Source organism: Ursus americanus, chromosome 1, assembly GCF_024610735.1.
Source record: "Ursus americanus isolate L20-20 chromosome 1, mUrsAme1.1.p, whole genome shotgun sequence".
Classification (NCBI taxonomy): domain Eukaryota; kingdom Metazoa; phylum Chordata; class Mammalia; order Carnivora; family Ursidae; genus Ursus; species Ursus americanus.
The window spans coordinates 106,217,410-106,243,949 of NC_142127.1; the positions used below are offsets into that span (position 1 = coordinate 106,217,410).

At 49.0% G+C, this 26,540-nt stretch overlaps 2 protein-coding genes across 2 annotated transcripts; one reads left to right on the forward strand and one right to left on the reverse strand.

Annotated features, from left to right (window-relative positions):
* The first annotated feature begins 1,444 nt into the window (after positions 1-1,444).
* LOC123790107 (olfactory receptor 9S13-like) lies at positions 1,445-2,395 on the forward strand. Its single transcript, XM_045794202.2, has one exon. It carries the CDS (start codon positions 1,445-1,447, stop codon positions 2,393-2,395), a length of 951 nt encoding a protein of 316 aa, XP_045650158.2.
* A 16,191-nt stretch (positions 2,396-18,586) lies between these two features.
* On the reverse strand, positions 18,587-23,394 carry COPS9 (COP9 signalosome subunit 9). The gene is made up of 3 exons (XM_045793963.2): positions 23,240-23,394; positions 21,280-21,352; positions 18,587-18,845 (listed from the first exon to the last, which is right to left on the reverse strand). The coding sequence occupies exons 1-3, from the start codon at positions 23,300-23,302 to the stop codon at positions 18,808-18,810; spliced, it is 174 nt and encodes a 57-aa protein (XP_045649919.1). The 5' UTR covers positions 23,303-23,394; the 3' UTR covers positions 18,587-18,807.
* Positions 23,395-26,540: the final 3,146 nt, after the last annotated feature.

Genomic DNA, 26,540 nt, shown 5'->3' on the forward strand with positions numbered 1-26,540 from the left:
AAAAATTTATTTACTTATTATAGCGGGGAGGGGCAGTGCGAGAGGAAGAAAAATTCTCAAGTGGACTCCAGGTGCCCCTGAAGAAACTATGTCTTCTTTCTCTGGCTGCTTCTAATATTTTTTCTCTTTATTTTGGTTCTAAATACTTTTATTATGATATGTCTAAGCGTGGTGTTCTTTGTATAAATCCTGCTTTGATTTTGTAGGGTTAATGAATATGTAGAATAATATCTTTCATTGGTTTGAGATAATACTTGGCCATTATCTCTTCAAGTTCTGATTTAGCCTATTTATCTCTTTCCTTTTTTTTTTAGGAACTCATACTATGTATGTCTCTATATCTTCAGTCTCTAACTTCATTTCTGATTTTTCTATCCTTTTTCTCTTAATGCTTCACTCTGAATATTTTCTACTGATCTGTATTCTAGTTCACAAATTTTCTCTTTAGCTATTTCTAATCTGTAAAATTCATTCATTGAGTTCCTAATTTTAGTCATTGTAGTTATAAAAAGTTACATATTATTCTCTGTATTACTTACACATTTCTGCTAAAATTTTTTTTATAATAATATTTTTTATTATGTTATTCACCATACAGTACATCCCTGGTTTTTGATGTAAAGTTCGATGATTCATTAGTTGTGTACAACACCCAGTTAACCGTGCAATACATGCCCTCCTTACTACCCATCACCATTTCTGCTAAATTCTTAGTCTCATCTTTTGTCCTTTAAATTTAAATTCAATTAGCCAACATATAGTATATTACTAGTTTTTGATATAATGTTCAATGATTCATTAGTTGTGTGTGTGTTAACTCCAAAATCTGCAACCTCTTTGGGTTTTCCTATTTTTTGTTATTTTAATTCATATTGCAGGAACTCCTCAATTTTTGAATTGTGTGCCTGGCAGTATATACATAAAACTTTTGTGGATAACACTGAGGTATAGCATAATGTGTCTTCCTCTTGAGATATATTTATTTTTGCAAGGTGTCAGAGACACTAGCACTCAGATCGCATCTTAATACAATTTCAGTGATTGAAATGGTCAGAAGCTGAGCTGCCTACCCAGTCCTTATTTAACTCACTCTTATGGTGCATCTGCCTGGTTCCTAGTAACCAACCACTGTCAGCATTAGCTTTATAAGACATAAAAAAACCCTCACTGCTTAGCCACCTGGCCTCTCAGACTTCTTCTTCAAAATTGGCTTATGTCTCAAGGGAAAAAGAAGCTCTCAGTAATGAAATCCCTGGGCCTCTGTGTTTATCTTGAATTTTGTTTAGTAATTCTTTACTAAATCATTAACTCTCTTATACCTTGAATTGGATTTAGTTTTTGTTGTAGATTATCTTTTCTTAACAGTCTTCAGCAGGAAGTTTAGCTTGACCTACTTATTCTGCCAATATTGGAGCTGTAATTCTCCTGGTGAGGACTGAGGCTCATGCCACCCCACAGAAATGGAAACCTCTCCACGGTCTACTTTCAAGATTTTGTGCTGGAGGGATTTGAGGGTGGCCTGGAGACCCAGGCCCTGCTCTTTGCTGTGTTCCTGGCCCTGTACATGGTGACTGTGCTGGGGAACGTCACCATGATCATGGTTATCACCCTGGATGCCCACCTGCACTCCCCAATGTACTTCTTCCTCAAGAACCTCTCCTTCCTGGATCTGTGCTACTCATCTGTCATAGCCCCCAATGCCCTGGCCAACTTTTTCTCCCCATCCAAGGTCATCACCTTTGCAGGCTGTGTCACCCAGTTATTCTTTTTCTCCCTACTGGTCACCACTGAAGGGCTCCTCCTGGGTGTCATGGCCTATGACCGCTTCATGGCCATCTGCAGCCCCTTGCGCTACCCCATCACCATGTGCCATTCTGCCTGCATTCGCCTGGTTCTAGGCACCTACTGTGGAGGCTGCCTCAACTCTGTTGTGCAGACAAGCTTCACATTCCACCTCCCATTCTGCAGCTCCAACCACATCAACCATTTCTTCTGCGATGTTCCCCCCCTGCTCCAGCTTGCCTGTGGCAACACAGCCATCAATGAACTTCTCTTGTTTGGCATCTGTGGGCTCATCATTGTGGGTGTGACATTTGTGGTCCTTGTCTCCTATGGCTACATCACAGTGACCATCCTGAGGATGCACTCAGTAACTGGGAGACGCAAGGTCTTCTCCACCTGTGGCTCCCACATGGCTGCAGTGACTCTCTTTATGGGGACTGTCTTTGTCATGTATGCCCAGCCAGGAGCAATTGAGTCCATGGAGCAGGGCAAGGTGGTCTCTATCTTCTACACGCTGGTCATCCCAATGCTCAATCCCCTCATCTACAGTCTGCGAAACAAGGATGTGAAGAAGGCCCTGTGGAGGCTGGGCCAGAAACACACAACCATGTGAAGGATGTGCTGGAGGCAGACAATGTGTTCTGCAGGCTGGATGGAGGCCTCAGAGAGACACTGAACTGTGAGGACCCCCTCAAACCTCTTTCACTTCCAGATGGAACTGAATATGTTAAGAAACTCATTCATTTACTCTTTCAATCAATGTTGCTTGAAAGCATTTAATGGACCAGATGCTTACTAAGTGGGAAATGCATACACAAATAAGGATGTTCTTCACCCAAAACTCTAAATGTTCAGAGAAGGAGCAATGACTTGAATCACATGAAGACTAGGCAGAGCCATCACTGGGCATCAAGGCAGGGGTGAGTCTTCTGCCTATGACTCATCACGGTTCTCTGGGCCATCCATGAGATTCAGTGGGAGAGAAGTCAGATGTTTGTGCACCTTCATCAAACTTGGAAGGAAAAAATGTCTGTAAACACAGTACCTCCACCCTCCTGTCCTCCAGATGCGGGGCCTTGCTCTCTCCTGTTGGCCAGACATGAGCATTTACCTCTCATAAATGGGCTGCCATCTTCAATACCATTGCCAGAGAGATCTGTTTAAAATAATAACGTAATACATGGCCAAGGCATTCCCCATGGTGGGTTTGGTGTCATTAGGAATAGGCTTGGCTGGAGCGGTTCGGGTCTGATGGTAGGGCCTCTCTCACAGAGGAGTCAGGTTGGTGGTCTGAGACAAATGCATTGGTTTCATTCAGGGGAAGGAGCTCCCTTGGGCTCTGCTTCATGACACCGAGGGCATGGAAGACACTGTTACTAGGAAAGATGACCCAGAGCTCCAGCTGTGACATCCACCTTCCTAGTCACAGAATGGGAGACATGAAGTATAAACATATAATTTCTATGCATCTACAGAAAATATATCAAATCATATGCACTCAGGGAGATCACCACTACCCAAGTCAAGAAAGAAACCTACCCAGTTTCTACAATACCCCTGCCTCCTTCTACTCATTGCCCTGCGAGGTTAACACCTATCCTCCCTCTAACACACCAGATTAGTTTTCTAATTTTGCCTGATGTGAACTTCCTATGAATAGAACCACACAATTTTTCTTCTTTTGCTTTTTTTTTGTGTGCTAATATTCTCTCTGTGAGGTTAATCCTTGTGATGGTATATCATAGCAGTTCTTTAAATTTCATTACTATATAAATTTCATTAAATGAAGACACCTTAATTTATCCATCTTACTGTTGATGAACACTTGGGCTGTTTCCAGTTATTGTCTTTCAAAATAATGCTATTATGAAATACATTTATTGATTTGTTTATTCATTTATTGCTGTGAATTAATTCCTTTGGGCATTCTCAGGAGTGGAATTGTTCATTTTTTTGGCAAACTCAAGTTTTCCAAATATGTTACAGCAATCTTTGTTCCCAAATATAGTGCCTCAGAGTTCCTGTTGCTGCACAATCATCACAAACAAGCCATGTTGTCTATCATATCAATTTTAGTCATTCTGGTGGGTAGACAGCCACATATCATTGTGGCTTTCATTTTCATTTTTCCAATGGCCAATGGGCTGACCAGATTTTCATATATTCAGAAGCTATTTGGATGCCCTTTTGGGGAAGTATATATGTTTTTCTCAGTTTTTCTACTATATTGTTTTTCTTTTTCATATTGACTGTAGAAATTTTGTCTATATTCTGGATATGAGCCCTTCACCAGTTATAGGATTTGCAAATATCTTCTCCCTCTTTGTGGCTTCCACATCTGCACTTGTATTGATTTAAGACTTTTTCTATTAACGGAGGTTCTTAAATTTACTAAGTAAAGTTAGTTTATCAGTCATTTCCTTCATGGATACTTCATTCTGCAGCATGTTTAAAGAACCACTGTCCATACTAGGTCCAAAAGATATTTCTCTTTTTAAAAAATTTTTTTATTATGTTATGTTAGTCACCATACAGTACATCATTAGTTTTTGATGTAGTGTTCCATGATTCGTTGCTTGCATATAACATCCAGTGCTCCATGCAATACATGCCCTCCTTAATACCCATCACTGGGCTAGCCTGTCCCTCCACCCTCCTCCCCTCTAAAACCCTCAGTTTGTTTCCCAGAGTTCATAGTCTCTCATGGTTCATCTCTCCCTCTGATCCCCCCCCTTTTATTTTTCCCTTCCTTCTCCTAATGTCCTCCATGCTATTCCTTATGTTCCACAAATAAGTGAAACCATATGAGAATTATCTTTCTCTGACTGACTTACTTCACTTAGCATAATCTCCTCCAGTTCCATCTATGTTGATGCAAATGTTGGTTAATCATCCTTTCTGATGGCTGAGTAATATTCCATGTATCCCAATGTTCATAGCAACAATATTCACAATAGCCAAACTGTGGAAGGAGATGAGCTATCTTCAAACAGATGAATGGATAAAGAAGATGTGGTCTATATATACAATAGAATATCACTCAGCCATCAGAAAGGATGAATACCTACCATTTACATAGACATGGATGGAACTGGAGGGGATTAGGCTAAGTGAAATAAGTCAATCAGAGAAAGACAATTATCATATGGTTTCACTCATATGTGGAATTAAGGAATAGCACAAAGCACAATAGGGGAAGGGAGAGAAAAATGAGTGAGAAGAAATAAGAGAGGGAGACAAACCATGAGAGACTCTTGACTCCAGGAAATAAACTGAGAGTTGCAGATAGGTGGGTGGGCGGATAGCATAACTGGTGATGGGCATTAAGGAGGGCACATGATGTGATGAGCACTGGGGTGTTATACGCAAGTAATGAATCATTGAATACTACATCAAAAACTAATAATGTACTATATGTTGGCTAATCGAATTTAAATTTAAGAAAAGAAAAAGAAAAGGCAGTAAAAGAGTAGAAGACAAAAACAAGAACAAAGAACAAGGGGAACAACAGAAAACAGTAACAAATATGGTAAATATTAGTCCAAACATATCAATAATCACTTTGAATGTCAATGGTCTAAATGCACCAATTAAATTATATAGATTGTCAGAATTATCAAAAAACAAAACCCAATTATATGCTGTCTATAAAAATCCCACTTAAAATATAGATTAAAATTAAATGAATGGAGAAGGAGAATCTAGGCTAACACTAACCAAAAGAAAGCAGGAGTAGCTGTATTCATTTCAGACACAGCTGACTTCATAGTAAGGGAAGTTATCAAGGATGAAGACAGACATTACACAATAATAAAGGGGTCAGTTCTCTAAGAAGACACAACAATCTTTAATGTGTATGCAACAAACAGGAGAGCATCAAATTGCATGAGGCAAAAATTGGTAGAACTGCCAGGAGAAACAGATGAATCCATTATTATTATAGTTGGAGACTTCAATTTTTAAAAGATTTTATTTTATTATTTATTTGAGAGAGAGAGTGTACGAGTGGGGAGGTAGGAACAGAGAGAGAAGTAGACTCCCCACTGAGCAGGGAGCCCAATGTGGGACTTGATGCAGGGCTCAATTCCAGGATCCTGGGATCATGACCTGAGCCGAAGGCAGACACTTAACTGACTAAGCCACCCAGGCGTCCCTATAGTTGGAGACCTTAACACCTCTCTAATAGAAATGGACATATTCAACTGGCAGAAAATTAGTAAGGACATGGTTGAACTCAACAATGCTATCAGTCTATTGGATATAACATACATCTATAGATTACTTCATCCAGCACCAGTAGAAAGCACATTGTTCTCAAAATTGCTTGGAACATTCACCAAGATAGATTACATTCTGGGCTATAAAACACACTTAACAAATTTAAAATAATAGAAATCACACAATGTCTACTCTCAGCCCCCAGTGGAATAAACTAGAAATCAATAACAAAGATAGCTAAAAATCCCAAAATACATGGATCTTAAACACACTTCTAAATAACACAAGGCTTAAAGAAGAAATCTCAAAATAAATTTAAATATATTTTGAACTAAGTGAAAATGAAAACACAACTCACCAGAATTTGTGGGGTGCACAGAAAGTACTGCTCAGGGGGGAAATTTAAAGAATTGAATGCATATATTAATGTAAAAGAAAGATCTACAGTCAATCATCTAAGGTTCCATCTTAGAAAAAATAGGGGGGGGGGGAAAGCACTAATTATATCCAAACTAAACAGGAGGAAAAAATAATAAAAATTAGAGCAGAAATTAATTAAGAATAGAAAAACAGTAGAGGAAATCAATGAAACCAAAAACTGTCACTTTTAAAAGATCAACGAAATTGATAAGCCTCTAACCAGACTAAGAAAAACAGAGAGAACAAAAATTATTAACATCAGAAGAGACAAAGAAGAAATCACTACAGATCCATGGACTTTAAAAGGATAGTAAAAGAAAACTAAAACAACTTGATATCCAATAAGTTGGTAACCTAAATGAAATGGACCAAATTCTTGAAAAACAATTTGCCAAAACTCACACATGAAGAAACTGACAATCTGGACATGCCTGTATCTTTTAATGAAATTGAAAGCAATAATTGATAACCTTACAAAACAGAAAGCATCAATCCCCAGATGCTGATGAATTCTACCAAACATTTAAAGAATAAACTGTACCAATTCTCTACAATCTCTCTCAGAGGGATACTTCCCAATTCATTGTATGAGGCCAGAATACCCTAATACCAAAACCAGATGAAGACATCACAAAAAAAGTACAGACCAATATCTCATCTGTCATGAACAAAGATACGAAAATCCTCAACAAAATATTAGCAAATTGATTCTACAATGTAAAAAATAATTACACACCACAACCAAGTGGGATTTATCCCACGTATGCACGGTTAATGAAACATTTTAAGTCAAATAATATAATACAACAAATCAACAGGCTAAAGAAGGAAAGTCATGTAATCGTATTGATAGGTGTAGAAAAAACATTTTTCATAATCCAACATCCATTTATGATAAAAAAAACTATCAGTAAATTAGAAATGAAAGGGACTTCCTCAACCTGACAGGGACTGTCTAAAAGAAACCTAAGCTAACATCATACTTAATGGTGTGAAATGTGAAGCCTTCCCACTCGGATCAGGAGCAAGACAAGGATACCCCCTCTCACTACTCCTTTTCAAAATCATGCTGGAGTCGTAGCAAACTCAATAAGGTGGGGAGAAAAAAGGAAACAAAAGACATCCTGATTGGGAAGGAAGAAATAAAACTTTGTTCACAGATGACACAACGATCCCTACAAAAGCCCAAAGAATCAACAACAAAAAACTCTTGGCACTAATAAGCAATTACAGCAAGGTTGCAGGATATAAGGTTAATACTTAAAAGAAAATCTCTTTCCTGTATGTCAGCAATAAACAAGTGAAATTTGAAACTGAACACACGATACTGTTTACATTATCACTGCTTACATTATCACCCCCCACAAAAAGAAATACTCAGGTATATATTTAACAAAACATGTACAAAATATATATGAGGAAAACTACAAACTTCTGATGAAAGAAAACAAAGGAGAACTAGATGAATGGAGGGATATTCCATATTCATGGATAGGAAGACTCACTATTGTCAAGATGTCAGTTTTTTCCAACTTGGTCTATAGATTCAATACAATTCCAATCAAAATCACAGCAAGTTATTTTGTGGATAATAACAAACCAATTCTAAATTTTCTGGTAAAAGACTCAGAGAAAACAACAAAATATCAAAGGAGAAAAACAAAGTTGGAGGACTAATACTACCTGCCTTCAAGACTTCCTATATAGCTACAGTGATAAAGACAAAATAGTCTGATTATTTGATACTACTTTCAAATATAGAAATCAATTGTTGGACAAACTAGACATTGTTGTGAAAACAGAAAATGATCCTCAACTCTTGCCTTTACTGTGCATAAATATTAATTTGAAATGGATCATAGATGTAAAACAATATAACTTCTAGAAAAAAATAGGAGAAAATTTTCACAACCTTGCAGTAGGCAAAGATTGCAAAACCCAAAAATACTAACCAAATAAAGGAAAAAAACATAGACTCCACCAAAATTTAAAATTTCTGCTCCTCCAAAGACACTGGTAAGAAGGGCAAGCCGCAGAGGGGGGGAAGATATTTTTATCATACATACCTGGCAAAGGACTTGTAGACTTGTATGCAAACTATATAAAGAACTCTCAAAAATGGGGCACCTGGGTGGCTCAGTTGGTTAAGCGTCTGTCTTGGGCTCAAGTCATGATCCCGGGGTCCTGGGATCAAGCCCTGCATTGGGTTCTCCACTTGGTGGGGAGTCTGCTTCTCCCTCTCCCTCGGCCCGCCACTCCCCCTGCTTGTGCGCTCACTCTCTCTCTGTCAAATAAATAAATAAAATCTTTTAAAAAAAAAAAAGAACTCTCAAAAATCAATGATAAGACAACAAACACCCTCCAAAAACAGGGGGCCAAACATTTTAATAGATACTACACCAAAGAATATATACAAATGGCCAATAAACGAGTAAGATACTCACCATCATAAGTCATAAAGGAAACAGAAATCAAGACCACAACGTGATGGTTACTATTACACATTCACTTTCAGGGCTTTAAGTAAAATTCTGACAATGTTAAATGCTGGAGAGCGTGCGGAATCCCTGGAACTGTACATCACCACTGGAGACGTACACTTACACAACCACCTTGGAAAAGCATTTACCAGATTCTTGTAAAGCCAAACATACGTTTCCAATATGACCTCCACAGTTCTACTCCTAAATATATAACCAAGAGAAATGGAAACACATCTGCAAAAAGACTTGTACATAATGCCAATGCCAACTTTATTCACAGTACCCAAAAACTGAAAACAATTCAAACGTCTGTTGTAGGTGCATAGCTAAAAAGTTACGGCATATCCATACAATGGCATCGTATTCAGCAATAAGGAATGAACTGCTGATATATGGATCAGCACGGATGAGTCTTGAAAATGTCATCTCAGCGAAATATACTAGATGCAAGAGAGTATGACTGTGTTTGTATGAGATGCTAGAATTGCACAACGTATTTACAGAAAGCAGGTCAGACGTTGCAGGTGGAGGGGTCTGACTACAGAGAAGTAGGAGGGGATGTTTTGGGTTTGGGGATAATGGAAATGTATCTTGAATGTGTTAGGAGTTATATGGATACATACATTTGCCAAAACGTCACCTGTACTCTTAAAATGGGTACCTCGAACTACATGTAAACTATATGGCAACAAGTTTGCTTACAAAGAAAGAACCTCTTGAAAATTCTTGTTTTTGCCTGGTGACTAGAACAAGGACAGCTTCTTTTCTTATTTAGGTGAATACAGACATCTGGAGCAGGGCAAAATTATAAATCTGTTTGCTTTCTTTCTCTTTCCTTAAATGTCCACATCTCTCCATAGAACACAGTTCTAGGATTCAACAAGTTCCTTGCATTTTGCTTCTAGGGGTGAGCGGCAAAGGTGCCCAGACCCAGATATGGTTGGACGACCATCCTTCCTCTGATCTGCAATCGAGGGCAATGCCCTTGGTCAGCAAGCAGCTCTCGGAACAGAAGCACAGGCAGAGGCGAATTCCATTGATAAAGTGGTCCTTCCTGCCCCAGTGATTTCATGCCAGACAAGCAAGGACCCACACGTGTTCCTGGTTAACAGTCCCTAAGAATGGATTCAAAACAGCATGGCCTTCCAAAGCAAACTGTGATGATGAAAGCTCCCTCTTATTTAGCGTGCGTGGGGCTCCGGCTCAGGTCTTACCTCCGTTGTGCAATCCGTACAACCACTCTGCAAGGTAGGTGTTATTTTTCCCTTTTAAAAACTCTCTTTGTTATGAACTGAATTGATTCCCCCAAAGTTCACAGGTTGAAGCCCAGCACCCCCACATGACTGTTTTTGGAGACGGGGCCTCTGAGGATACGGCTGAAGTTAAATGAGGTCTAAGGGTGGGTCCCCAGTCCCATAGGCCTGGTGTCCTTATGGGAGGAGGAGGAGACACCAGGCACTCACGGGGACGAGGCCACATGAGGACACAAGGAGACAGCCATCTGCACGCCTACGAGAGCGGTCTCAGCAGAAACCCTGTCCTGGCAGCACCCTGGTCTTGGACGTCCTGCCTCCAGACTGTGAGAAGAGAGGTTCCTGCTGCCGAAGCCGCCCGGCGTGCGGTGTCTGCCATGGCCGCCCAAGCAGGGTAGTAACACTGCCTGTTAAAAAAATTACTGAGGGGTGACTGACGTATAATCAAGTGCACAGACCTAAGTGTTCAGTTTGATGGGTACTGACAATTAAATGCAACCATGTAACGACCAGCTGCAGACAAGGAAGAAAATTCCATCCCCACCAAAATGTCACCTTTCACTCCCAGTCGACCCCACCCCTGCGTCTAACCTGCGCCCTCCTGTATGAGCTTTGTCTGCACCCGGACTTCACATACATGAAGTCCTGATTACGGGCTCCTCTGCGTCTGGCTGCTTTCTCTCAGCACCATGCTGCTGTCCGCCTGCGTTCTCACTGTGGGGCGCGCCCCGCCGCTGAGCGCACTTGGGTCAGCATCCCGCGTGGGGCCACGGTGTGGAATACTCCTGCACAAGCCTCTCTGTTCCGTTTGGTGCACACAGTCCTCATCTCTCTTAGGCAAACGCTGAAGGTGCAGCTTGCAGACAGATGGTCTGTAGGCGAGATGCAGGCTTAGCCTTCTACGGCACTGCCAAGCCACTGCCCAGACTGGCAGGCTGGATCGCCCACCAGCAGAGTCCTGCCTCCGGACCCTGCACACACCCAGGCCACTCTCCTCTCCCTCTCCTGATGTTCCCTCTCCTACTCACCTTGAGGACCCTGATATCTTCAGTTGTCATTTTAGACTGTGGCCATTGAAGCAAGTGTGAGATCCCATCCCGTCACCATCACCCTGACTGACGACGGCGAGCATCTTTTTAGGTGGCCACTGGTCATTTGCATACCTCCTTTTATAAATGTTCTGTTCCCATGTTTCATTAGGTTGTTCATGGTTTTATTGCTGATTTGTAGAAGCTCTTTATGTATTTTGAACACGAGTCCTTTGTCAGTTAAATGTACTGTTAATATTCCTCAGTCAGCAGCTTGATTATTCCTCAATGGCATCTTCTGTCAAGCAGAAATACTTAATTTTGTCTTGAGCTAGACGTCTCTCTAGATGGGAAACAGAGGCAGGGAAGTTTTTCCCAAGGTCACACATCTCAGAGCGTAGAACTGAGACCTGCACCTGAGTGCCCCGAGCATGGTCGCCGTGCCGGACATCTCCAGGACAAAGCCGGGCTCTTCCTGTCCTCAGAGGTCCTGTCTGGGTGAGTCATCACCCTGCTGAGCCTCGGTTTATTCATGCAAATGGCACACGCCCTGCCGCTCTGGAACATCCCAGGGAACTTAATGGTAGAATATAAATGCTGTGCTCCAAGTTGCCTTTCAGTGAATGCCATCCTGTGGGATTGTTAAGGTCATCAGCAAGACGCTAAGAAAAACTACAGCTAACTGTTCCAAATGTTGTTTTCACAGCAGGTCTGGTGGTTTTCCTGTCTCAGCAAAAGTTCTAGCAGGTTCTTTCAACATTTACTTAACTGCACTGGGCACAGTGGGGGACAGAATTCTGCCCTCCTAGTGACAGGATAAATTAAGTCTCAGCAAAACAAAATCTAAAGTTGAAAGAGTAAAAAGAAAAACCAAACAGAACAAAACCGACAACACGATCCAAAGAGTACAAGCTAGGACAGATCATCCCGAGCCCTACACAAGTCCCGTCCTGTAGGAAGCCTCCGTCTACCGACCCACAAGTGACCTTCCAATTGTGCAAATTCATCTCCGTCCTGCCACGGCATAGACGAAATCGCCGCTGGGCACAAAACCCTGCCGTGCGGGGCAGACCGCAGATGAAGGCCCAGGCGCCATGCCTGGCAGAGCCCGGCACACCCTCTTCCTCAGGCAGCTCCCACCCACCCGCAGGTCTCGGCCAGGCCCTGGCGCTGACAGCTTCTCCACGCTCTGGGGACTCAGCCTCGAAATCACTTAATGGTACTTGATCTTGAAGGCTGGACCTTCTTTCTCTGCTTCAGCTGGCGACCATGGAGCTAAAAAGTTGGAGTGCGCCCCAGCGTGGGGCAGATCCAGGAGACGGGAAGAAAGCCATCGGAGTGCTGCCCCCCACACCATCCGGGGCTCACCCCAGGGGCTCCCTCCAGAGTGGGGCCTATACCTGCCCCAGCACCTGCCCTCACACTGTTTTCACAGGCTCCTCCACCCTCTGTGACACACTCACACACACGCATGTGTGAGCATGTCCCAGCTGCATGATCACGGCCGCACTGAGATGGGTGCACGGGAGGCGTGTGGAACTGTATACACACATAGGTACACTCTGCACACACGACAAAAGGTAAATGCCATGTAGCAGATGAACAGGCATAAATGTGTCACTAACAGCACCCAGCTCTCTGCACCTCACCTTTCCCACACACACACACACTCTCACGGTCCACACCACTCACCCACGCCTGTGCACGCACACACACACACACACACACACAATGGAACATCACTCAGCCATACAAAAGAATGAGATCTTGCTATTTGCAATGACCTCGATGAAGCTAGAGGGTATTATGTTAAGTGAAACAAGTCAGAGAAAGACAACTACCCTATGATTTCACTTATTTATGTGAAATCCAAAAAAATAAATGAATAAACAAACAAAAAGCAGACTCAGACCCACAAATACAGAGAACAAGCTGGTGGTAGCTAGAGGGGTGGGGCGGGGCGGGCAGATGGGGAGGGGATGAAGAGGCACAAACTTCCGGTTACAGAATAGCGAGTCACGGGTGGAAAGTACGGTGTCGGGAGTGTGGCCAACGATACTGTCGTCACACTGCGTGGGGAGCGCTGACTCCTGGACAGAACCTCCGATCACTATGTCGTACGTCCGACACTGATAGCCTACATCAGCTATACTTCAAGTAAAAATGAAAGTTTCTTAAATGTTTGCCCGTCTAGTGGGCAAAGTGATGTCTTGCTGCCTTAGTTGACATCCTACCAGCTTTGGGAGACTTTGAGTACCTGTAACGATTTACTGCCACTGGCCGTTGGTTCTGTGAGTCGTCTTCTGGGTCCCGCGTGCCCATCATCGTCTGATGCGTGGCTTCATCTGCCATTTGGCACAAGTGCCCTACGTTGGTAGGTATCAGCACTTCGGCCCTTTGTCTGTGATGCACGGTTCCTGTGGCTCCTTCCAAATCCACCGTCTGTCCCCCGGCCTTGTCTGTGATCTCTGGGGAGAGAGAATGCAGCCGGAGTCCAGGACGCGGGTCTGGAGCCTCCCGAGAGCCGTGCGACCTGGGGCGAATCCGTGTGCTGCGAGCAGACGGTGACTCCAAGTACAGGAACTCAGGAGAGAGGGGGGAGCCGAGGACAGAGGACACAGCGCTCCTGCGGCCCACGAATGTGCTCACGGCACCGGTAGCTTGCATTGCCACATGCGCAGGGGGCTGTCCCAGGTGTGACTCGGGGTCACTCAGGCTCAGCACCCCCATTTCACAGGCTCAGGCACAGAGACTCCAGTTGTCCCAGGACCACCCAGGGGACGAGCAGCTCCAGGGAGCCTGGTGATGCCATCTGTGCTCCATGTGCCCCCGCCTCTGTCTCCTGACCAAGCAGTGCATGGAGCACGCGCTCCGGTCCCGTCCCCCATGGGCCGTGTGGCAGGCAGCCCCTGCACTGGGATGTGTTTGCACAATGCTCTGATCCCAAGGCACCCCAGGACACCAAGTCTAGGAGGTCACCTGGGGCTGATGTGAGGACCCCATCTCTTGCAGTCTTGGGCCTGCAGGGCTGGAAATCCTCAGGCCTGGAAGACCCGTGGCTGTGCTGTCAGCACAGCTGCTCGGTTACCTGTCCCTCCTGCCTGACGCCTGTTTCCTCTGTCGCGCATCTCACACACGGCTGGACTGGCCCCACCAACATCCGAGTCCACAGCCTTGCAGCTCAGCCTGGAGCCCCGCTGGCCACAGGGTCTGTCTTCTCTCTGGGCAGCCTCTGGGCCACGGTTCACCCCCCGTCTAATGATCTAATGAACTGGGTGGGGGTGGGCAGCAGGGAGGGTTGCCACATGGCCTGTTGCCCCCAGAGCAGGAATGGGGAGCTCTCTCCAAAGTGCAGGCATGCACCCTGGCACCAGGAATCCAAGGCCTAGAGTCTTACCCAGGCCCCTCGAAGCCTCTGGCCTGTCCCCAGGCAGGGTCAGTGCAGCCTGCACTTTCTGGAGGCAAGGGGACAGCAGTTTCCATTTGGCTAGGCCTGTGGGGTCCAGGTGATGTCTGGCCTGTCCCACCTCCAGGATTCTGGGTCAGGGGTCCGTCAGGGCAGCGTCTCTCTAGCCAGGCGTGACTTGAAGACCAACAGGAATCCAGGTTTCCCAGCACCACGTCCCAGCCTCTCCCCCGCCCTGTGTCTGGCTGTGCGCGTAGCCGTGCCCCTGCCTTGAGGTGTGCTGGGCCCCACGAGGTGTCGAGTGTGGACACTGGGCCAGGGCGCAGAACCTTTCCGGGCTGCTTTCCTTCCCTCTCCAGCAGGACCCAGGACTTGGCTATTTTCAAAGTCCCTTGCATATCAAACACACCATTATTTATTTAGATTTATTATCTTTACTGAAGTGTAGTTGACACGTGATATCACATTCGTTTCAGGTGCACAACGTAGCATCGCTACCATGTCACCAGACACCATCACAGGATCACCGACTGCTCCCCACGCTGCGCCCTTCACTCCCGCCTCCCCGCAGAGCTGCAAGCAGCACCTCCCCTCTGGCAGCAACCAGCGTGTCTTCCGTGTTTATAGGTCTGTGTCTTTTTGTTTCATCATTTATTTTGTGTTTTCGATTCCACATACAGGTGAAATCATATGGTATCCGTCTTTCTCTTATTTCACTTAGAGTAACACCCTCTAGGTCCACCCATGTTGTGGCAAATGGCCAGATCTCATCCTTTGTTACGGCGAGTAATATTCCATTGCACATGCATGTGTGTATGAGCGCGCGCGCACACACACACACACACCCCTTCCCTATCCACTCATTTGTTGATGGGCACCCAGCTGCTTCCATGTCTTTGCTATTGTAAATAATGCTGCAATAAACATGGACTGCATGTACCTTCAGATCAGTGTTTTTGTTTTCTTTTTTTTTTTAAAGATTTTATTTATTTATTTGACAGAGAGAGACAGCCAGCGAGAGAGGGAACACAAGCAGGGGGAGTGGGAGAGGAAGAAGCAGGCCCCCAGTGGAGGAGCCTGATGTGGGGCTCGATCCCGTAACGCCAGAATTACGCCCTGAGCCGAAGGCAGACGCTTAACGACTGAGCCACCCGGCACCCCAGTGTTTTCGTTTTCTTTGAGTAAATACCCAACAGTGGATCATTTCTCACAGAACTAGAACAAATATTACTAAAATCTGTGCAAGAGCTCAGAGGCCTGCCCCCTCCCTGGCGGTATCCAGGAGTCCAGATGAAGGCCACAGGCAGGTCTCTGCTCCAACGAAGGGCCAGGACCAAGGCTGCGTGGGGCGAACGCCGCCCCTGCCCAGGAGACACTGAGGGCTGGGAGAAGAGACGGTCCCTTCAGAGGCCCTGACTGCAGTCCTGCGAGAGTGTGAAACACGGACACAATCTTACTCTCCAGTTGCTTCCCAAGCCCTACGCCCACGTGGTTGGTCACAAGGGCTAGAAAGGGCTCCCTCTTGCTAGCATCCTCACATCCAAGAACAAGCAGCTTCGGATCCCGAGGATTCTGAAACAGTTACCGTTAGCACAAATTTCCCCAAAGACCCCACCACAGCCTTGGAGCAGTGGCCGTCCCTCAGATGCCTTCCCCTGTACAGAAAGGTGCTTCCCCAACTGCGGGGCTTTGAGTAGTCCCAGGGGACGGGACCAAGGGTGGGTGCGCCAACTGGAGGCCTTCTCAGGGACACAACCCCCAGGAGGGGGAACACCAGGACAGATAGAGCCAGCACCATCAGAACCCTGTTTCCACCTGGCCAAAGAAGCCTGTACAGAGGAAGCCAGGAGGCGGCCTTGTCCATGGTCCCTGAGCCCAGGGCAGCTGTCCTCCCCTCACCCGTCCTTCCAGCCTGCCAACAAATCCCTGCTCCCACTCTCCAGGTGCTGGGGCGTAAGCTCCCTCCTGTCCTCACTGAAGAGTCTCCTCCCTGCTCCCAGAGGTCTTCCTCACCCTCAGCCAGTTCTCCAAGGAGCCAGCAGCCATTCCAGCCCAGCTGTGCCTCACCTCCTCATGTCCCACAACTTGGCTGGCAGCCGGGCCTGGGGTCAACTGTGGCGTAACTTCCACAGCATTTTTAAATGTGGCAGAGATGGGCACATACGTCCCCGTGATCAAGGCAATTAGGTATAAGAAGTGAGAAAAAGTGTGTTTTTGTCACTATCAATGAAAATATATTACTAACAACAGAAAGAGTTTGCCAAAGGAGTCAGCACAGGCACAGAAATAAGCAGGAGCTGCCATCTGTCTCCTAACGCACCCGCCGCTCCCCCATGGGGATGGATCCAGGCGCAGCCGCATGAGCGAGGGAAGAGGTGCAAATTCTGTCTCTGGGCCTCACGGTCCCGAGGCCCAGGGTGCTCTACAGCTCAAGTGCTTAACCAGGTCTCACCGCATGCAACACACACGGGGATTACCATTCCCAGAGCTGCCTGGACCAGAGCAGTCTGGAATTCTAAGGCTCACACAGAGCCCTGTGGGGTCCTCACGCCAACTCCTCACCGGGGCCCACGGTGCCATCGAGCTCCTGTGCTCGGTTCCCCTCCCTTCACCTCAAGTCACTCGCTCCTGCTGAAAAGCAGAGATCCAAGAACCAAGAGGCACCTCAGGGACCAAGGGCCTTGTTGGCCAGCAAGGAATGGAGGCCCAAGAAGTGAGGCGTTTGGGCAGGGCCCACAGCTCCTCGTGACACGCAACAGAGGGGCCGCTGTGGGGCTGAGCCAGGGCCAGCCCTAAAACAGCGCAGCACAAGCCTCACGGGACTCTGTTGCGAACCTTAACAGACGAGGACTGTAGGGTAACCGCCGAAGAACTCACCCCAATACCTGGTGATCCCCACAGACACCTGTGGGCCTGTTCTGAGGAACCCACTTAGGAAATGGTAAAAACTGCTCGTGAGAAAGCTAAACCTGAGAAAGCCACTCTCAGAACGCAGACAGCGTGCAGCCTGCCTGTGGGGAAGCCTGTCGTTCTGAGTCTCTGACACAGAGGCAGCCCTGAGTCCCGGCCCAGGCCGAGCCTCAGAGGAAGGGGCCTCCGACACCACAGAGCACGTCTGTCCCGTCACCGGGCAGTGACCCTGTTCTCGCTCCGGCTCAGGGAAGCGTGCCTGACTAGTTCTCCCAGGGCCTGGGCTGTCGTGCCCTCAGGACAGGAGCACCGTCTCAGCCACAGACTGCAAACCCGCACGCCACTCACAAGATCACAGCAGAGGTGACGTCACCTCCGGTTTCAGACTTCACGTGTCTTCAGGCCATCAGGGTGAGGCTATTCAGCACATTCTCCCAGGGGGAGGTCGGCATGGGCCCTGCTTAACTCTAAAATATGGGGACTGCAGCAGTCCTGTGTCGTGGGCGTTTCCTGGTCAAAGAAACACTCTTCGCTTTGAGATCAACATGAAATAGGAATCTTAATTTTTATAGCCATTATCTATTGCTGAGCTGGGCCAGGTAGAAAGACAAAAACACCTTTTAATCCCCTCCACGTTACATTCCCTCTGGAATGGCCCAACATGCATTCTCACGAGAAAGGCACCTCTGTCAGGGTCACTGTCTAGCTGTCCTGAGTCTCAGAGCCTCAGGTCTCGGGACGGCAGCTGCTCTGGGGCTTAGGCAGGCGATGTGAGGCCCAACGGTGGTGGGGGAAACGTGCCACGCACACCTGCCCACCACAGTAAGGTCTTAACAGAGTGCCACGAGGAGGGCCCCCCGCATGCCTCACACTGCTCACTGACCTAACACGAACACCACTTCGCAGGCTGTGAGCCTCACAATTACTCAATACGCGTTCAGGAAAAAAGCACATGGCGTATTTATAAGCTGACAAATGTGTTTCATTCACTAAGTCAACACACACACGCACCCACACGTACGCACAGGGGCTTTTAGGGATTGTAACATTTGCTCAAAAATCCAAGAATTAAAATTACCCTGCAAATGATGGCATCGCTTTTTAATTGAAGGACATAAGTTGGTCACATTCAGAGATCAGCGGGCCTCATGCAGATAGTTAAAACCATCCTTCTCTTCCTTGGTTAACAATCTCCTAATTTCAAGTAACGTCCACGAGTTCTTTAGGACCATCTGAAATTGTCCCCTGAGGCGCTCTGCCACACCACCTCGCAACAGGCAAGACCACACGCGCGGTTGGACGGCGTCTCACTGGATATCATCATCATCAAACAGGTCTTCAAAATCTATGTAAACGAACAAAACCGCGTATTAACGGGGCACAAGGTAAACAACCAAGAAAATAACTTCAAAAAGAATTACAGTCATTCAAAATAGAGAAAGAGCAGGAAATGGTCTAAATAAAGGACTCTTCCCATGACAGACACGATTTTATCCAGCAGTTTGTATCATCCAAGAGGACAGTGGCGTAGAAGACATCTTTATTCTTCCATTTAGGTGACAACCTTAAGAAAATGCATGGAGGTGGAGGCGAGGCGGAGGTGAGGCAGCCAGAAATCCCAGGAAAGCATGAGAATGCGGGGGCCAGGCAGGAGGAAGGTGCTAGAAGAGCAGGGCCATGCAAGAACGGCTGTCTTTAAGGGAGTCCAACCCATGGTCATGCTTGAGAGACAGTCCGAGCCCCTCCCACTAGAAGAAGGGCCACACCCTCACAGCGTGCTATTTACTGCGATGGATGGCAGTCAGGGTCACTGTGCCCTTCTGTTTACTTGTCTATGGGTTTCCTAAACCGTCTACCACGGGCATGCCCCGCTCTCACGATGGGGAAAGGAAAACTGAGGGTCCTCTCAGTCCCACGAGTTCAAACTGTGCAGGATAAACAGTGAGCTAGAAGGAGGTGAGTGGGAGGCCCTGGTGGCGTCTCCGCATGCCAGCTGTCACAGACCATCTGGGAGGGTGGTGTCCTAACCACCTCTGCTCAGCACTGACGTGGGTGGTCCCACCGCAGCAGGGCTGGCCTGTGCTCCTACAGCTCTGTGCACTTTCTCCTCCCCCAGCCCCTAGCCCCAGCTAACTCCTCACACCCCCGCCCCCGACACTGCCCCTGATGTGCTCCTAGAAATAAAACCACCCACCTCTGCCAGGGCTCTCGTCACAGCTGTCCCTGCATGCTGCCTTGTCTAACACTCCCCTACTTTATCAAACACAGTGAGTGAAGACAGCAAGCCTTGTTCATGGTCTGAACCCCAGTGCCCGGGGGGACCAGAGGTCAGAAGCTCTGCTCCATGAACAAGAAGGACTCAGGAGAAACTCTATCCAAAGCACTCGTGGCTTTCTCACAGTAAGTGGCTTTCTGAACACATGGGGCTGCCACAACCTGATGGGGCAGCACGTGCTGTGTGAACTCTGTCGGTGGGCAGACCAATGCAGCACCAAGTTCCTCTGCGTTCTTTCCCTTTCCAGCCCTGACCCAGAGGGAGGAAGGCCCCACACTGCTTATGTTGCTCACACTCCCTCGGCAGGGCAGCCCAGGTGCCTCCCAGATACCCTTTTGGCAGGGCTATTAGGGCTATTTTCAGAAACCACATGAACTTGAACACTGGAACACAGCCAACAGTCTGTAAACCCAGAGGACGCGTGGGACCTTGAAGGAGATCATCACATGTGGGAGCGGGTTGGGTGGTGTTAGACATCGCCCTGCCCTGCCCAAGGTGAGGACCCAAGAGGACCCCACGTGAGTGAGGGCTTTCACAGGGTGGCTCCGGAGACCTTAGAGAAAGGCTGAGAAAGGCTTTCCCCATCCTCAAGGCCGGTGGCAGTCCGGATGTCGCCTCAGGGGAGCAGCCAGGCTCCCTGGAAGATGGCACCTAATTAAGCAGCCTGGCTTCTCTTTTTAGGCAACAACTTGCCGAAAAGATGCCACATAAAATAATATGGATTTGGGCTCCAGGGAGATTTGGTGCGTCAAACCAGTGTGGCCCGCTAGTGTCCCAGCTGCCACTAACTAGTGATAGTTCTCTGTAGTGGCAGGCACCTTGGACGAAAGGAGGATGACAAAGGGAGTCTCCTAACAACACCTGTCTTGTGTTCCCGCTCATGATTTGAACCTTTAGTAAGAATATAATCTGTAGGAACAAGGCCTCGGGAAATCAGAAGACAGCAGGAGAAACAGCCCTGTGGCACGTGGGACGGTGTCGCACAGTTGGTTTTTCACTGCTTACTGTCCATGTTCTTGGGAAGCAGCACAGAAGCTCTTCAATACAAACGAGTCCCGCTTTCAGAGAAAGGGCGGGGAAAGGTGGTTGTCACTGCGGAGGGGGCCAAGAGACCAGAACCCAGCGGCACACAGGGAAGGAAGGAAAACCAGCCGTCTCCTGACAGCAGAGATGAGAAAGCCGGACGGGGTTCCTACACCCATGTCTCAGGTCACGAGCAACAGACCAGCCTCTGCAACAGGTTCAGGGGCCAAAAGCACGGCCACAGCTCAAGCTCAACTACTGGAAGGCAAGACTGGGAGCAATTTTACACTGTTCTGTCTTGTGACACACAGCGCTGATGCCGGTGCTAACAGCCGTGTTGTCGTTCTGTACAAACCACACTGCATCTGGCCTTTCCTGTTCCATGACCCCAGTCAGTCATGGCACAAAGTACTCCACTGTTTAACACACACACAAGAAACACTCAGATTCAAACTGGAATCCCCATTCCCAGCATCCTTACCATTAAAAAAGTCTGCATGAACTGCCTTCTCATTGGCTGCCAAGTCCATCAGGAGCCCCGTGCTGCCTCCTGCCTGGGAAGGGAAAGGTGACGTGGTGTCAGTGCTCTTCTCCGGGAGAACAGGGACAGCGCCTTACAGGGCCCACTCCACTCTGTGGCAGAGGAAGGCAAGGGATGGAAAGGCGCCCAGGCTGGAGTCAAAATTTAATTTGACAAAATTCAGGCAAACGAAGTGGGTGGGAGAGGCAGCATTCCAAGGAATTATTCTGAAGATCTCCTTGGGTCTTACCTTCCTCGATTCCTCCTGTTTTTTAAACAGAATCCTGCTGTTGCCCCAACCACCACCACTTCTCTGTAAACCTTGAGCAGAGGTTCTGATTCCCTAGAAGAGGCTACCACAGAAGCCCCAAACATGTGCAAAACTGTGCTGATGACTTCCCTACTCTGCATTGCCCCCTGCTCCTTCTGAGAATGACACCATTTCCCTTGGGAAACTGACCTGCTGACCCCGGGTTCTGCTGCAGGTGGCATTACAGCACCCCCCACTGCAGCAGTTTACGGTGGCAGTAAAACCACCGCCAGGCAATCTGATGCGTCCAGCATTTGGGGTGTCTGTGGAGCCACCCAGGGATGGTCAGAGCAGAGACCTCTGCCCACAGGTCCCTGCTGCTGCCCTGATCCCCGACTTTCCAAGGCTGTCTGCTCTGACCTTTCCTGGCTCTGGAGTAGCTGAGCATCTCCCATGTTCCTTTTCCTGGCTGCTCTCAGTAGTCCAAACCCGAGAGAAAAGTCCAGGATTCTCAGACTTCTCTCTTCTCAACCTGCCTCCCTTCCCCATGATCACAGCAAGCCATGCAGAAGCCACCGCTCGCTACTATGTTTAGTCTGTCCCTACTTCCATCCGCAGGTGCTGCCTTCATTCAGACCCTCCTCAAGGCCCCTGGAAGCAGTAATCCACTCTTTCCCCTCCAAACCCAGTCCCCAAACTCTCAGAGTGACCTGCCGGGAAGCTTTCTGCCCCCCACCGCAATGCCCTCCAGCGATTCCACACTGCCTCCGACAGTGACTTTAACAAAGAACGGAGAAACCGGGGAGAAGCTGGGGTTTGCCTGTCAGGAGTGGGGTGCAGAGAGACCACCTGTCCCAGAACAGCTACAGGCCACTTCATGCTCCACCCCTGACAACTTTTCCAGCTGCAATCTCTCCCCAGGCTCAGACACCTTACAGCCTGCTGTTGAACTGCAGGACCTGCCCTTCCCTTCAAGGCTCCACTCCTTCCAGGCCTTCTTCCTGCAGCCCGTCTCCTTAGCAAACACCAGCATGCCCTTCAGCATTCACCTACAGTCAGCAAGCCTGTGCTGGGCCACCCCAAAGCCAGGAGGGTGCTTCTATCAGGCACCTCCAACATTCCACGCAATCCGCCTCTCTCTGTCATACCCTAATCTCAGCGAGCACAGAGACAAGGTCTGTCCCCCTAAGCTTTGAGAAAGAGAAAATGAGGCCCTGACATTAGGCAGCGGACCTGACACCCAGAACTGGGCTGGGGTTCCACCAGCTCACAGAACACCTACATCGGCCGAGATCACCCCGTGGTCACGAAACAGTGAGACAAAAACGCGAGACCACCTGCTAGCCCTGCATAATCGCCTGAGAGACCGGGGTCACTGTGCAAAGCACGCACCTGCCAAACACGCCCCCCCCACCCCCACCCAGCTCCCTGTGCCGAAGGCCGCTTCCAGCCTCGCTCTAGCGGTGCCTCCCTCCGCATAAAACCTATTTCAGGACCCCGGCAGCACGCAGTCCGCAGCAAAGCCCACCCTCTTCCCCACGTCGCCGAGCAGAGGCTCAAGCGCCAGCCTGTCATCCGTCGCGCTCCCCGGGGGCCACGTCCCGGCCCCCCGCCCGCGGGCTGGAGGGCGCCACTGACTCGCCCGCCCCGGCCCGCCTCGGCCCGCCTCACCTCGTCCAGGTCCACGTAAGGCCCGGCGCCCTCGGGGAACATCTCGTCCACCGCCGGCTTCATCTCTCCTGCGGCGCCTCCCGCGTCCCCGGCCCACTTCCGGCCCGCCTGACGCGTCTTCCGGTGCGCGCCCGGCCGTGGTGCATCTAGACGCCGGAGGACCGCCGACTCTATGGTTTCTCCTGGCACCCGGGTCGGCCACTTCCCGGCCTCCCGCTCGCCCGTCCGCGCTCGGGGGAAGCTGCTCGGGGACTCGGGGTGGCCCGCGGCCACAGACAGCTACGCAGAAGGGCCCCAAAGATGCCCGTTCCAGAATGTGCGTGGTCGGAAAGAGCCTGGTGGTGGCCGCAGCGGCGGGGCGGGGGGCGGGCCACATGGGGGAGGGGGTCAGGAGTACAGACTTCCAGCTGCAAAGTGAATGTCTCCGGAAAAAAGATTAAAATAAAATAAAATAGTCTGGGGGATGAGAAGCACAGCCGGGGGACCGTAGCGGATGGCACTGTAATAGTCTTGTACGGGGACAGGTTGTGCGCACTTGTCAGCGCCGTGTTGCACGCCGGAGACTAACAGGGTATTGGAGGTCAACGGGGCTTCATAGAGGAGAACGGGAATGGTCAACGGAGTGAGAGGCAACCCACGGAAGGGGAGGAGAGATTTGCAGGTTGCACACATAGTACCTGTCTGTAAACACACACACATACGCGCACAGTAAAGGATTACTATCCAGACTACAGAGAGAACTCCTAAAACTCAAGGACAACAAATCCCACTCCAAAGGCAAGTGACTTGAATACCTTTCTCTGGAGTAGATGTACGAATGGCAGAGCAGCCCGTGCAAGGAGGCTCAACACCACTGAGCATTAGGGAAATGCAAATCAAAGCCAGCTCACTCCTCAGAACAGGCACCATTTAAAAACCCAGAGGACAGCAAGTACTGGAGAGGGTGGGGGGAAGTAGAAACACTTGCACGCGGCTGGTGGGAATGTGGGGAACAGGATGGGGGTGCCTCAAGCATTAAACTTAGAACTACCCCACGAGCCAGCAGTGCCGCTCTGGGTACACACCCAGAGGAGGTGGAAACAGGGTCTTCGTGAGATATTTGCACCCCCGTGTTCAGGGCACCGTTATCCCCAAGAGCTCAAGTGCGGAAGCTCAGTGGATGAGCAAGATGTGTTCTACAGTCCGTAAAATGGAATTCCATTCAGCCAGAGAAGGAAGGTAATTCTGACAGGTGCTTCAACATGGAGGAAGCCTGCGGACATTATTGTGAGTGAAATGAGCTGTCCCACAAATCCTGTAAGACTCCACTGACATGAGGTCCCTACAGTGGTCAGATTCACAGAGACAGCAGAAGGGTGAGCACCAGGGGCTGGGGAGGGGTGGGGAGTCAGTGTTTCATGGGGACAGAGATTCAGTGGGGGAAGATGAGAAAGTTCTAGAGATGATGGTGGGGATGGGTGCACAACAGTGTGAATGTGCTTAGTGTCACTTGGAAATAGTTACAGTGGAAAATTTTATGTTATATGTATTTTATCATAATTATTTAAAAATATGTGAATGAGAGAAGGGGATAGGAGGGAGGGGGAAGGAAGGAGAGGGGAGGAAGGGAGGGGGAGCGTGAGATACTTGAGCTAGACTTTTGGAAGTAGGTAGTCTTGGGCTGGACTGTGTGAAGTGGAGGTTGGGGGGCAGAGCAGGGAGACAGGGAATGAGCCCAGATTGAGGGGGACCGTGGCCCATGTGGGCAGTGCAGGGCTCAGGGAGAGGGGAGGAGAGGCTGAGAGTGTGAGTGAGCCTACGGTGTCATGGTGACAGGATCACCATGAAGTACCCCAGCACAAGTCAGACCAGGGAAGCCATGACTCCGCGGCCACCAATAGGCTTCTCTTCTGAGTGGTTAGTAAACATGGGGGGCCCCATTCCCAGGCACCGCGGCAACGATGAGAAGGTGGTGGCCATGGTGGTGCTTGCCCCTGATGAGGAGCTCAGTGGGGCAGCATTGGAGGGGAGGGGCTGAGGGCGTGGGGCAGGAAGTGGAGGGTCCCCCACGGGCTCTGCCCGCAGGGGTGGAGGACTCAGGAGGGTGTGCCCAGAGGAGAACTGAGCCCGTTGGGTGCTGAGGTGAGCAGGGAGGGCTGCGCCAGATCTGAGTCCTGACCACAGAGTGGGATGCCCCAGGGGCGGCCGGCGCAGCAGGTAGGGGGTCAGCTGAGGGTGGCTCGGGTGGGGGGATTCTTCCTCTGAGAAGAGAAGGGCAGAAGGGAGGCCTTTTAAGAACAGAAACGCAGCTGCGTGTCCTGGGGAGGCTGCAGGCTGCTGATGCCCGAGAGGCAGGAGAGAGGAGAGGGTCGGGCCGGGCGGCTCGGGGTCTTCCCTGGAGCAGGGGCTGCATTTGGGTCCCCCCCGAGCAGCCTGCAGGGAGGCGGCCTGGGCCGTTCTGTAACACGCACCCCAACAGGAGGCGTAACAGTCTGAGGGGACTAGGACCGTGCACACGTGCGAACTGACAGGCAAGTGAAGAACACGGAAATCCCGCGGTAAAGCGTGCCATTTGTCTGGTATGTTTGGTTGAGCCCAGTTGTCCCCAGTGGGAACCTGAAGACCCATCCTCTCCCCTGGCTATCCTGTGAATGCGGACTTGCGTGTTGTTGAGGTGAATTTACGGAAACCAAATTCACACCAGCTCAGGGTGGAGAAAGAAAGAGATGAAGAGGTAGTGACTTTTCCTAAAGCCACTGGCTTGGCCTCCTCTGCACAATGTCACCTGGGGCACGGGCAGCCGTGGCAAGAAGTGTGGCTGGAGTGAGAGGGACAGCTACGGGAGGCGAGGGGCCCGCTGCCCTGGGCACCTCCGACCTTCCAGCACCCTCCCCCCCCCAGGTGGCTGTGCCCTGTCCCAGGAGCGTTTCCTCCCCTTTGCAGCCATGAGAAGCCTCATAACCATCTCCCTGCCGCATGAGATAGCTCGCCTGGCCCACCCCAAAGGCCAGCCTCTGACCCACCGACGTGCCCACAGCCCCAAACCCATTTCCCATCACGCACTTCCACCCAAACATAATGTGTACAACTACTAGCATCTATATTTAAAACAGTGTTTCCCATTACTTTATTTTAAAAGAAAAACTGGTTGTAGCTCATTAAAGCAATTTCTTGTCATCTGATGGGCGTTGACGACAGGGTCCGCAGCTTGTAAGCTTGGATGCGTGCCCGTGGGAGCTCACCACCCGCAGAGCAGCTGGGCAGTGCCAGAGGGTGGGCCCAGCGACACTGTGCAAGTGGCCTGCCAGTCCTTCCCTCGCTC